We start from the raw sequence: 13959 nt of genomic DNA, 5'->3' as shown, positions 1-13959 counted from the left end.
ACAGCCCAGTCCATCACACAAACCTGCCTCCCATCCATTGACTCCATCTACATCGCCCGCTGCCTGGGGAAAGCAGGCAGCATAATCAAAGACCCCTCCCACCCGCTTACTCACTCTTCCAACTTCTTCCAGCGGCAGGAGACACAAAAGTCTAAGAACACACACGAACAGACTCAAAAACAGCTTCTTCCCCGCTGTTACCAGACTACTAAACGACCCTCTTATGGACTAACCCCATTAACAGTATACCCTTGTATGCTTCAACTGATGCCGGTAGTATGTAGTTACATTGTGTACCTTGTGTCGCCCTATTATGTATTTTCTTTCTATTTCCTTTTCTTTTCATGTACTTAATGATCTATTGAGCTGCTTGCAGAAAATACTTCTCACTGTACCTTGATACACGTGACAATAAACAAATCCAAATCCAAATCCAGAATGCAACGCTTATCGACAACTAGAGCTTGATAAATTCTCATGGAAGTAAGTCAAAATTAATATGCAGAAGGGACTATTAGGAGTACACTGGGTCTAGTTTGGAGTATACTCGACATGCACAATCTTCCAGCGCGTCATGGAGAACATCCTGCGTGTTTTGTAATGCGTTGCAGCTTAGACGACATGTTAGTCACGGGGCCACAGACCAAGGACGTTTGCAGAACCTCAAATTGGTGTTCAAGCGGTTTTCCGAATATGGGGTCCTCTTGCACTGCGCAATGTGCGTAATTCATGAGAAAGGAAGTGGTTTATTTGGGGTATCCGATGGACCGCGCCAACCTACACCCGATCAGAGAGAAGGTAGGGGCAATGCAAATGGCCCCTGCGTCGTGGGACGCTGGGGAATTTTGTTCTTTTCTTGGGCTAGTTAATTACTGCAGGCGGTTTATTCAAAATTTGGTCCTGGCCTACCCCTCCACTTGCCCATGAAGAAGCCCAGCCTTTGGCTTGGGGCCAGGCCCACGATGCGGCATTTGAAGATGAAGCAGCGGTCGTCGTCTTTGGGGATGTTGGTGCATTTTGATTCTTCCAAGTTATTGTATATGATGTATACAATATTAATTGTATTAATTTGGTATTAATTTGGCTAATGGTAAAATTCTTGGTAGTGTGGATGAGCAGAGGGATCTCGGTGTCCATGTACATAGATCCCTGAAAGTTGCCACCCAGGTTGATAGGGTTGTGAAGAAGGCCTATGGTGTGTTGGCCTTTATTGGTAGAGGGATTGAGTTCCGGAGCCATGAGGTCATGTTGCAGTTGTACAAAACTCTAGTACGGCCGCATTTGGAGTATTGCGTACAGTTCTGGTCGCCTCATTATAGGAAGGAAGTGGAAGCTTTGGAACGGGTGCAGAGGAGATTTACCAGGATGTTGCCTGGTATGGAGGGAAAATCTTATGAGGAAAGGCTGATGGACTTGAGGTTGTTTTCGTTAGAGAGAAGAAGGTTAAGAGGTGACTTAATAGAGGCATACAAAATGATCAGAGGGTTAGATAGGGTGGACAGCGAGAGCCTTCTCCCGCGGATGGAGGTGGCTAGCACGAGGGGACATAGCCTTAAATTGAGGGGTAATAGATATAGGACAGAGGTCAGAGGTGGGTTTTTTACGCAAAGAGTGGTGAGGCCGTGGAATGCCCTACCTGCAACAGTAGTGAACTCGCCAACATTGAGGGCATTTAAAAATTTATTGGATAAGCATATGGATGATAAGGGCATAGTGTAGGTTAGATGGCCTTTAGTTTTTTTTCCATGTCGGTGCAACATCGAGGGCCGAAGGGCCTGTACTGCGCTGTATCGTTCTATGTTCTATGTGCAATACTTCACCATATGGCATTGGGGCACTTCTGTCCCATCGGATGAGTGACGGCTGTGACTGTGAGATCGCTTTTTCCTCTCGGACAAATGCTGCAGCCAAGTGAAAATCTGCCCAGGTAGAAAAGAAGGCCTGGCGGTCAAATTAGCTGTTACGCAGATTCCTCAATACATCCATTTGTTTATCGTCACTAATCAAAAGCTATTAAATTAGTGAAGACAAGGTGAGTCTGCTAACAATGTTAGCGAGGATCCAACGCTGGGCTTTGTTATAGGCTGCTTACAAATACTCTTTCAAGCACCGCCCACGGAACCAGATTGCGCATGCTGATGTATTGAGTCGTCTGCCCCTGCAGATCAAATCCACAAACCCCTCCTACGGCAGACAAAGTGATTGCTGTCCTGAATTTCATGGATTCCTTCCCCGTCATAGCTTGTGTATTCGTGATTGGAAGCAAACGGACCCTGTACTTGCCAAGGTGTGGCATCTGGCGTTATACGGTGGGCAGCAGTAAAAACTACCAGGGGAGTTGAAGGCTTTCTCCTCCAAACTGTGAGAGCTGACCGTGGGAGACAGTAACCTCCTGTGGGGCATGAGGGCTGTTGTCCCGGCGAAGGGACAGGCAATCGTGTTAAAGGGCCTTCACACAACAAACATCCTGGAGTGTCCAAAATGAAGATGCTGGCGAGAGGCTACATCTGGTGGCTAGGGTTGGACACAGATATAGAGACATTGGACCAGCAGTGCTCCATCTGTCAAGAGCATCAGACCCTCCCTGCAGTAGTATCCCTATGCCCTTGGGAGTGGCTGTAGCATCCTGGACTTGCATACACACTGATTTTGCTGGTCCCTTCTTGAATTCGATATTTCTCATTCTGGTGGATGCCTATTCAAAGTAGCTGGACGTCCACAATGGCTTTGATCAATTTCCTGGCGGCCACTGAGTTATTGCGCATTTCTTTTTCCACCCACAGAATCCCTGAGGTGCTCATGACTGATAATGGTGCCTCTTTTACGAGTGGAGAGTTTGCCGCTTTCGCGAAAAGCAACGGGATTTGCCATGTCCGCACCACCCCATACCATCTGCCATTTCTTTTGTTTAACAATTTTAATGAGGTATTTTTGGCATTACAAACAACAGTATAAAAACAGTGTACAAAGAACAATAAACATAATGCAAACACCGACACCCGTCCCTCCAAGACCCGTCTATTTAACCCCCTATTCTATGCTACACTTGCGCCCCCCCCGCTGACGATTAATTCTCCGCGGAGAAGTTGATGAACGGTTGCCACCTCCTGGCAAACCCTAACACTGACCCTCTCAAGGCAAACTTAATATTCTCCAGGCCGAGAAAGCTCGCCATGTCGTTTAACCAGGCCTCCAACTTCGGGGGCTTTGAGTCACTCCAAGCTAATAATATCCGTCTCCGGACTACCAGGGAGGCAAAGGCTAGAACATCTGCCTCTTTCTCCGATTGGACTCCCGGATCTTCTGACACCCCAAAAATCGTCACCTGTGGACTCATTACCACCCTTATTTTCAATACTCTGGACATGACGTCTGTAAACCCCTGCCAATATCCCCTAAGTTTTGGACACGCCCAGAACATGTGGACATGGTTGGCTTGTCCGCCCGCACATTTTACACATCTGTCTTCCACCCCAGAAAATCTGCTCATCCGGGCCACTGTTTTATGGGCCCGTCGGTGTATCACCTTGAATTGGATCAAGCTGAGCCTTGCGCATGTAGCGGTCGTGTTGACTCTGCTCAAAACGTCTGCCCATTAGCCGTCCTCCAACTCTCCCCCAAGCTCCTCCTCCCCCCACTTACGCTTCAGCTCCTCGATCTGCATCTCCTTCGCCCCCATTAGTTCTTTGTAGATGTCCGAGACACTCCCCTTCCCCACCCATCCCCTAGACACTACCCTCTCCTGGATCCCCCTTAGTGGCTGGAGTGGGAAGGATGATACCTGCCTGCGCAGAAAGTCCCGCACCTGTAAATATCTGAAGACGTTCCCCCTTGCCAACCCAAACATTTCCTCCACCACCTTCAAACTGGGGAAGCTCCCTCCCACGAACAGGTCCCCCATCCGCTCAATTCCCGCCCTTCGCCATATTCAAAACCCCCCATCCAAGCTCCCTGGGGCAAACCGGTGGTTGTCGCATATTGGGGACCAGACCAATGCTCCCACTGCTCCATCGTACCTCCTCCACTGACCCCAGATCCTCAAGGCCACCACCACCACGGGACTGGTGGAATATCACGCCGGCGGGAATGGCAGAGGTGCCGTTATCAACGCCTCCAAGCTGGTGGTGAAGCTGCCTCCATCCGCTCCCAAACTGACCCTGCCCCCATCACCCACTTCCTTATCATAGCAATATTGGCCGCCCAGTAATAATTACCGAAGTTTGGTAGCGTCAGACCAGTCCCTTATGCCCTGCACAGATGCAGACATGCACTTTTGGGGCACCGTGCTCTCCCTCTTTGTCACACACTGCCCCCAATGACGCAAATCCCATCCCAAATAAAACTGAGCCCCGCCCCAAATGATGTCAGTGCTGTCCTGACCCTGTCCACTTTCAGCTCAGGCAATGCAAGGCACAGAAACCCAAATTCTCACCCTCGCTGCCCACTCCGGTTACTGCCAAGCCCTCACACTCTCAGCCCTGCCTGGCTGGCCTCTAGTTCTGGGCGACTGGTCCCACTCCCACTGCTCCCCAATTCCCTGAGACACAATGCCGTTGATGCCTCACCTCTTGGCTCTTACCCGGGTGGCTGGGCCTCGAGCCTCGATCCTCAGTGACTGCGTGTGCTCCTGGTTTTCTGCCTGGTGGTTGCTGCTGCTGGCCGTCTGGCCAAGCGGCCTCTGTTCATTTTGGTTGGTTGACTGCCCGCCCTCCTCAGTCCTGGCTTGGAGGTTGGGGCCCATCCCGCTGCTCCCCTCGACAGCCAATGGTTAGCGACTCCTCCTTGCCTTGCTGAAAGCTTCACAGCAGAGGTGTACACAGACAGCTCCAAGTATACCCCCCCTCCCCTCCCCTCATTGGCTGGGACCCACGCTGCATCGCTGTGTGTTTCATTGTAAGTACGCCTCTGGACTTGCTGTGCTAAAGTAATTAGAGGAACTGGGAATCATTAAATCAATGCAATTTTCACAGTAGGCAGCCCCCATAGTTCCTGTATTGAAGCCAGACCAATCAATAGGATCCGTGGGGACTATAAACTCACCATCAACCAGGCTGCCCAGGTGGATAAATACCCAGTTCCCATGAATCGAGGACCTCTATGGCAAGCAGGCAGGAGGTCTCACCTACTCCGAGCTGCCTCAGCCATGCGTACCTTCGTTGGAACTAGTCAAGGAGTCCCAACACTTTGCCACGATCAATACACATAAGGGTCTAATTCAGTACACGAGGCTACCTTTCGGCATTTCCTCAGACTGCGCAGTTTTCCAGCCACAGAAAACCACTTAGAAGGTATCCCAAAAATGATGTTCTATCTAGACAATGTTTTAGTTACTGGAGTCAGACGCAGAGATCACATGGTAAGTTTGGAGGATGTATTAACGAGGTTCAGAGATGCGGGAGTCGGCCTTAAACATGAGAAATGTACCTTCCAGGCCATAGAAGTAATATATGTGGAGTTTCGAGTGGATGACAGATGTTTGCACCAACTAGAAGAAAAAGTCAAAACCATATCAGGGGGTCCAGCACCCAGGAATGCTGAACTGAAATTTTACCTGGGAATGGTGAACTATTATGACACGTTCATTCCAAACCTGACCACGAGATTAGCACCACGACACTCCATCAGAGTGCAGCGTTGGGTCTTGCTGTTAGCAGTCTACACAGGCCTGGAACCCAAATCTCTAATGCAGGCACATTGAGTTGAGTCCCCTTGCCAAAACAGGTGGCACCACCACCAGTACCCCAAGAAATCATCTTGGCACTGAACCTTTTGGACACATTGTCTTTGTCGTCAAGATATATATGGATTTGGACTTTGCAAGATCCGGTATTATCCAAGGTGAAATGGATGATACAAATAGGTTAGCACCATCAGAAGTCTGGACAGTCAAAACCCTCTTTAACCCACAGGGATGAACTAATGTGCAAAGATGGAGCAATACTTTGGGCCTCTTCAGTCATCATTCCACCCCCAGCGAGGGGAACAACGGGCGGAGCTGCTCAGTGAAGGAAGAGATTGGGATGCCATTTTTAAATGGTGCCCCGGTCTCTTGGCCGCCCCAATGTGACCCTGGACCTGCTCCAAATCACCTATAAAGGGAGTTATTAGGCTCCCCACATCCCACTTCACATGGGCAGGGCACGCCGGGCCCGATCCCCAGTGCGGGCTAAATACTAGCTTGGTACTGCCAGCCTGGCAGTGCCACCAGCGTACCCTGGCAGTGCCAGGCTGGTACCCCGGTGGCACTGCCATAGTGGCCCTGCCAAGGTACCCTACTGGTCCCAGCAGTGCCCCAGAGGCAGACTACCTGAGGGCCTCCGATCGCCTGGGAGACCCCACCCCCAAGTGCAGTTCCCCCGGTCCCTGTTTGTGGGGGCCTGTGCTAGAACTGCACACTGTTCAGCTTTGTATAGCTGTAACATCACTTCTAAACTCTTGTAATCTAGTCCTCTAAAGTCCAACATTCATTTAGTCTTTTGATTATTTTCTGTACCTGCCCATGACATTATAATAATCTATGTACCTGGATTTCCAAGTGTCTTTTGGAGCTCCACTGCTTCTACCTAATTTGATGCTTGCATTTACATTTCTTTGTGTCATGGGGGAACATGAATATGTGATTCTTTATCTCATCATCCAAGTCTTTAAGTAATACAGTGGCTATTTAGCCTCCTGTAACCCTGTGGGCCACCACTTGCTGCACCCTGCCAATTAGAGCACCTGTCCTGCTCAGCCAATTTCCTGAACAGATCAATAATTTATCCTCAGTTCTCCGACTTTCAACTTTAGCTAACAGTCTCTTATGAGGAACGTTACTGAATGCCTTCTGGAAGTCCATATAAATAACATCTATAGACAGTCTACTGTCTGCTATTTTAGAAATGTTCCCGTGCAAACTCAAGATTTACAAATTCTACGCATTAATTCTCTTCCACACCATGAGCCAGGGTCAGAAGCATTACTTCCAGTTGAGACACCAATATATTTGTACATCTTCCACCAGCATTTTGTATTTGCTGCGCATTACAAGGTTTCTTTTACACTGGGGTGATCAAATACTTTTCTGATCATCTCTATTCTGTTATCAAGTCAGACCCTAGGGTGCCTGTTACTCGCCAACTTAATTAACTGAGTCAGTTCCACTGTATCCTCTCTGTCTTTTATCTTCTCTGCTGTTCTGCTTAAGGTCAATACACGATCAAGAAATAACACCTATTTATTTCTGAAGGTCAGAAGACTGAGAAGTGCTGAATATTGACTTTAATGACTTCAAACCTGAACAATAACTTCAAATTTCTCTTGATCAGGAAGCGGGTGTCCCAGTATTTCTGGGGGTGGTCAGTGTGCAGAATGCATTGATGCTTGGGTCAGACTGCTCCCCCCCTGCCACCCCCCCCAACCCCCCCCCCCCCACCCCCCCAACCCCCCAACAAACCCCCCCCCCCCAAACCCCAACCCCCCCCCCCCGCCCCCCCGAGGCTTTTGAACCTGCTGAAATCTGCTTTCTTTACTTCAGTTTGTCATGTTTCCATTGCTACCTGCCCCTCCCTCACTAGGTGAAATACTCTTACATCCTTTGTGTCTGATCACTGCCTTCAATGTCTTCGATGTCGCTCACTGTATATAATACGGTGTAAGCTTGGGGTATTTGTGACCCACATCAAATATTCTGGTCTGATGAAAGGTCATTGCCCTGGAACATTAACTCCCTCTCTCCACAGATCCTGCTTGACCTGTTAAGTATTTCCAACATTTTGTTTGCCTTTATTTCAGACATTCATTTCTTTGACTTGAGTACTTGGGTACATAGGTATTAGGAGCAGATTCAGCCCTTTGAGGCTGCTCTGCCATTCAATCGGATCAAGGCTGATCTTCTCCTGGTCTCAAATCCACCTCCCTGCCTGTTCCCCATATCCCTTTAACCAATTTTACTTCTTCAATCTCTTTTGAGGCAGACTAAGCAAGCACTTGGTGATGCAAATAGAAATTGTTAAACTGTTTTATTCTACAGAGATTGTAAATACTCAGCAATAGTTATGATCAGATTCACTTGGCTCATTAGGTATAACTTATCTTTGTGTAATAATAATGAGGTAGTTGATTCTCAGACCAAGGTCCTGAACCTCAATAAAGGTTCAGAGCAGAAAGGGAACTGTGGTCAAACCATGGCTTACAAGGGAATTTAGAGAAAGTATTAGATTCAAAGAAGAGGCATACAAATTAGCAAGGAAAAGCAATAGACCGGAGGATTGGGAACAGTTTGAAATTCAGCAAAGGCAGACCAAGGGATTGATTAAGAAGGGGAAAATACAATTTGACAGTAAACTAGCAGGGAACATAAAAACTGTCTGTACAAGGACAGCACAGTGGCACAGTGGTTAGCACTGCTGCCTCACAGCTCCAGGGTCCCGGGTTAAATTCTGGCCTCAGATAACTGTGTGAAGTTTACACTTTCTCCCCGCATCTACGTGGGTTTCCTCCGAGTGCTCTGGTTTCCTCCCACAGTCCAAAGATGTGCAGATTAGGTGGATTGGCCAAGCTAAATTGCCCCTTTGTGTCCAAAAGGTTAGGTTGGATTACTGCGTTATGGGGATAGGGTGGAGTTGTGGGCTTACGTAGGGTCCTCTTTCCAAGAGCCGGTGCCGACTCTATGCCTTCTGCACTGTCAATTCTATGATTGTATGAAATGTTTCTACAGATATGTAAAGAGAAAAAGATTAATAAAAACTAATGTAGGCCCCTTACAGTAAGAAACAGGGGAATTCAAAACAGGGAACAAAGAAATGACGTGGGAACTAAATTTGTACTTTGCTTCTTCTTTACAAAGGAAGACATGAATAATGTACCAGAAGTTCAGATAAGCACAAGTTTTAGTGAAGAGCTGAAGGAAATTAGTATTAGTAAAGAAATGGTTTTGGGGAAATGAATGGGATTGAAGGCCTGATAATCTTCATCCCAGAGTACTTACAGAAGTGGCCCTTGAAATAGTAGATCCATTGGTGGTCATTTTCCAAAATTCTTTCAAGTCTGGAATGGTTCCTACAGATTGGAGTGTAGTGAATGTAACCCTACTATTCAAAAAGGGAGGTAGAGAGAAAACAGGAAACTATCGACCAGTGAGCCTAACGTCGGTAGAAGGGAAGTTGCTGGATTCCATTATCAAGAATTCCATAGCACAGCATTTGGTAAGCAATGCTGTAATCAGACAAAGTCAACATGGATTTATGAAAGGAAAATCATGCTTCACAAATCTACTAGAATTCTTTGAAGATATAACTAGTAAAGTTGACCAGGGAGAACTGGTGGATGTGGTTAATTTAGGGTTGCAGAACGCTTTTAGGGCAGCACAGTGGTGCAGTGATTAACACTGCTGCCTCACAGCATCGAGGACCTGGGTTTGATCCCGGCCCCAGGTCACTGTCCATGTGGAGTTTGCACATTCACCCCATGTCTGCGTGGGGTTCACCCCCCATAACCCAAAGATGGAGGGGAAGGCAGGATCAGGGTATTGATCTTGACGGTCAGTCATTATCATAATGAACAGCTGAGTAGGCTCGTAGGGCCAAATGGCTTCCACCTGCTTATATTTTCCATGGTTCTATGTTTTAAATACAAAATAAAGAACTTGCCACAGTTTTTCACCTCATTGATTTACTCGAGTTGTACACTAATGCAAAGATATTAAGGAACACACAGCTTTCTCTTTTAGAAGTCTCACCTGCCATGGCAGTCTATTGCTATTAAGAACTTTATTCCAATGGTCAGCTTTTAGTTAAACCGAGTAACCCCTACTCAACAGCAGCATCCAACCAGAAACTTTGCAATGACTCCCAATGAGGACGAGTACTGGGTATGAATGATCACTTGAACGTCAAATTATCTTTAAAGGTTATCAGTACATAGTTTCAGATATAGCAGCAGCAACCTAACTTACCAACTCTCTCTGTTGTTTAGTGAATTTAACCCAATGAGAGATAGGTTTTGCCTAGACTGAGGACTTCTTACATATTTGCAATTCTTCCCATAGCAGCGTTGTTAGAAATGACAAAATGTCATTGTTCAGACATCAAAAGTGTTTTCAATTGGTTTCAGATTCATTTTGACTTTACATAGAAATAATAAATCAAGCAAGGTGCTCTAAAGTGGTTACACATTTGACGAATACAATTCATTGAAAAAAAAAAATTATTTCATCCATCATTACTTTTTTTGCATTAAATTCCAATAAATTCCATCTATCAGTTACTTCAGGCCAGTTTTGATGTTTACCTTTCAACATGATTAAGATTCCCAGAGACGCCAATACCACCGAGAGTGTAAATTTTCCCATCGTATACCAGGCTGTTGTGTCGACACCTGGGGACAGTCATTCGTGAAACTAGGTTCCAATTATCCAGGAGGGACATGTAACACCAGACATCAGCGAGTGTGACACCAGACTCCATTCCACCTGGGACAATGAGAGCAGATAGCCAGAATGAAACAATCCACACTACTTGATTGCTACGGAAACAAAATGCAAATTCTAATTATAGAGATTTTATTACCATAATTTCTAGTTCTGGTCCATTAAAAACTAAGTGTGATATAAATTAGCTTACGGTTCTTTAAAAGGGATTATGCATCTTTTGAAAAAGGATCCTGGACTTCAGAAAGCTGCAATACCTCATTTGTTTCATTGCAATTTATTTAACAAACTCAGATTTTAAAAAATTAGCACCTCGATGGACGTGCTCCGAAGGGCAGGGCCCCGATAGTTAACTGATTTATTCAGCAAATTTCTAATTTTGCCTAAATTGGCAAATAGAAGTTTTAAGACGACAGCTACTTCCCCAAAGGTGGGTAAGGACTCCCCTATGGCTTCTGTCATTGATCACCACACTTGCACGCACGTCTTTTACCAGAGGGCACATTTCAAGAACAATCTGCTTGTTGCACAAATAAATCAACATCAGATTGAAACAAAATTAATTAATAATGATTTTTCCAAAAACAATTAAACTCTCAAATCCTCATAGGATGAAGTCATACACCCTCTACTTCAACTCAGAGAAACCTATTGATGCTTACTGTGCAATTATCCCAATACCACAAATTCAGAATCCTCAGATCCACACAGAGTTTCTTCCAGGACGACTGAAACCTATTTTGAGGTTGGATTACAATTGGATTAATATTTACAGACCCGTTCCAAACAAATTATAATACTGCAAACGTCTGAATGTGAAGTTCACTGGTGTCCTGTGGGGCTGCATGCAATTTTGCCAGGGTTACTCAATATAGCTAAAATTGATGTGACTGGTGATCTGAAATCTTTCATCTTCCATTTAGTTAAAAGATAACAAGAGTTCAGAAACAAGTCTGTTGAATACTTCACTGCATGACACCTTCATGCTTTCCTTGGGTTGAGATTTGGCTCAGGGGCTCCTGTTGGGAACAATGGCACCATTTCAGGTGTAACTCTCTACCTTCTTCTTCGGTAGTCCTTTGAGATTGAGGATGACTGCAGTTTGATGGAATCATCAAATCATAGAATTTACAGCGCAGAAGGAGGACATTTGGCCCATCGAGTCTCTTGGAAAGAGCAACCTACTTAACCCACGCCGCCATCCTATCCCTGCAACCCAGTAACCTTTTTGGACACTAAGGGCAATTTATCATGGCCAATCCACCTAATCTGCACATCTTTAGACTGTGGAAGGAAACCGGAGCACCCGGAGGAAACCTATGCATACACGTGGAGGACGCACAGATAGTGACCCAAGCCGGAACCGAGCCCTGGAGCTGTGAAGCAACTGTGTTAACCACTGCACCACCGTGCTGCCCCCAGCACAGTGGGTTCTGAAATGGCTGATAAATCCAGTCTGCAATCCGTAGACTCTGCCATGTGTGGGGCCGGTGTTGCTTAAAGGGTAGAGTAGATGATGGCTTGGAGGTTTGTGCATTCCTTCTGATGCCTTGACTTTGCTTCTGCACATTCATGACCAAGATATTTGATGTGCTCTGTACCTTCCTGGATCAGCCTTCTCCATTTTGGCTGATTACAAGCCAGGGACTCCCATGTGTCAGCAGGGATGTTTGACGTCTCCAAAATGCTTTGCGGACATCCCTAAAGAATTTCTTCTGCCCTCCTGGGAGTCTCCTGCACTGACCGAGATCAGAGTAGAGCGATTATACTTTAATATCACTTGCATCCCTCGTCTCCTCTCTAAGTCAAGAGCTACCTTGACCACCCATTCTCTCCCAGTGATAGCTTATCAGTACCCCATTGTGAGAAACACACCAGGTCCCTGGACCTGACGTAATACTCCTCGTTGCCTGTGCTCGAGTGGAGCAGCTGAGAGCGGATTAAGGAAATCAAAATAATGCCCAATAATGCAGCATTGACCTGAGTCATCACAGTAACTGGTAGGAGCTTTAGAAAAACATTTAGCTGCATACAGTCCTCTACTGGAACCAAAACAGGAGGTGACCCTGCTTTAGTCAGTGCCGGTACACGAGGAGGCATATTCCAAGTGGTGCCCAATTATGTAGGTGCTGCTGGGTCTACCACCCCAATTAAGGATAGCTCTCTGAGTGCTTTGAGGTGCCCATAAAGAAGCCCCCCCCCCTCCACAAGACCCTGCTGAAAGGCCATCAGGTCTCCCTGGGTGGGCTGCCCATGCAGCAACGGGTCCCTGTAATGCGGGCAAAATTCCTGCAGAGGTGTGAAGTGGCTTTTAATTGGTCAGTTAAGCATCTCCATCGTGCTTCCACCATATAGCCAATCTGTCACCTTTCCAACCATTAGCAAAGTGGCATATATCAAAGCAATAATATATCTCGGGGCAAACATACGCTCTACTGAGGCCTCTTTGGGATAATAAAACAGGAAATAATCTCCTGATTGGAATGTCCATTGTATAAAAAATATATTTGAAGTAATAATAATCTTTATCGTGACAAGTAGGCTTACATTAACACTGCGCTGAAGTTACTGTGAAAATCCCCAGTCGCCACATTACGGTGCCTGTTTGGTTACACAGAGGGAAAATTCAGAATGTCCAATTCACCTAACAAGCACATCTTTCGGAACTTGTGGGAGGAAACCCGAGCACCTGGAGAAAACCCACGCAGACATGGGGAGAACATGCAGACTCCGCGCACACAGTGACCCAAACTGGAAATCAAACTTTTTTCTGAAAAATGTTTTAATTACAGGCTGCTATCAATTAAGACAATTGGTTTTAACCTCTGCCATTGTTGAGAATTCCTTTTCAGATAAATAAGCATGGTTCATCATTGATGCCGGAGTTAATCTCTGAATCCACACATTTCTCAAGTTTTTGCAGTTCCATGTTGTTCGCTTTGACAGTTCCATGAGTTTCAATGATTAACAGAATCAGTAAACAGAGCCGTTGCACATATCAACGGCTGAAATCAATGAAATCTGTACTGATGTCAGCACTATACTGGCAACTAAATTCATGTAAACAAAATAACAAATGACCCTACCCTGAAGTCATAAAGGCTGCATAAAGCATTCTGTGCATAAAAGTTAATCATTTGTATTGCATATATCTGATTTTTACATTATTACCACCTCTGTTTCAGTATGGGACCTGCACCTTCTTGATAAAGGTAAAGTTGTCATCGTCCCAGATGGCCGTCGTCTGCTTTCCCCTTTGAGGTGCAGAACTGACTGGTGGTGATTTATCTTGGGGATTGTTACACCTCAGGCTGAGGGGCAAGGTCTGAGCGCTCTGAACTGCTTATTGCGAACCAACAAAAATTATGAATTTTAATGCTGGCAAACTTTTAACATCATTGGCCCCAAAGATGCAGAATAGAAAATATTTCATAAACGGGCTGCCATGTGATAAAACCACATGCTTTTGTAATTACAATTTAACATTTTATTCATCAGCAGTGATCTCGAATGTACAAAATTAGGGATTACTGGCTAATTAACTTCTGAAG

At 45.8% G+C, this 13959-nt stretch overlaps 1 protein-coding gene across 5 annotated transcripts in view; it reads right to left on the bottom strand.

Annotated features, from left to right (window-relative positions):
* Positions 1-13959, bottom strand: part of LOC119967520 (kelch-like protein 29) — a 499347-nt gene that overhangs the window by 74017 nt on the left and 411371 nt on the right. For all 5 annotated transcript variants that reach the window (XM_038800186.1, XM_038800188.1, XM_038800191.1 and 2 more), the window contains one exon: positions 10270-10450. In XM_038800186.1, coding sequence (XP_038656114.1) covers positions 10270-10450 — 181 coding nt within the window. The remainder of the gene's footprint in view (positions 1-10269; positions 10451-13959) is intronic.

This window comes from Scyliorhinus canicula, chromosome 6, assembly GCF_902713615.1.
Source record: "Scyliorhinus canicula chromosome 6, sScyCan1.1, whole genome shotgun sequence".
Lineage (NCBI taxonomy): Eukaryota > Metazoa > Chordata > Chondrichthyes > Carcharhiniformes > Scyliorhinidae > Scyliorhinus > Scyliorhinus canicula.
This window is presented reverse-complemented; position numbering and strand designations above follow the sequence as displayed.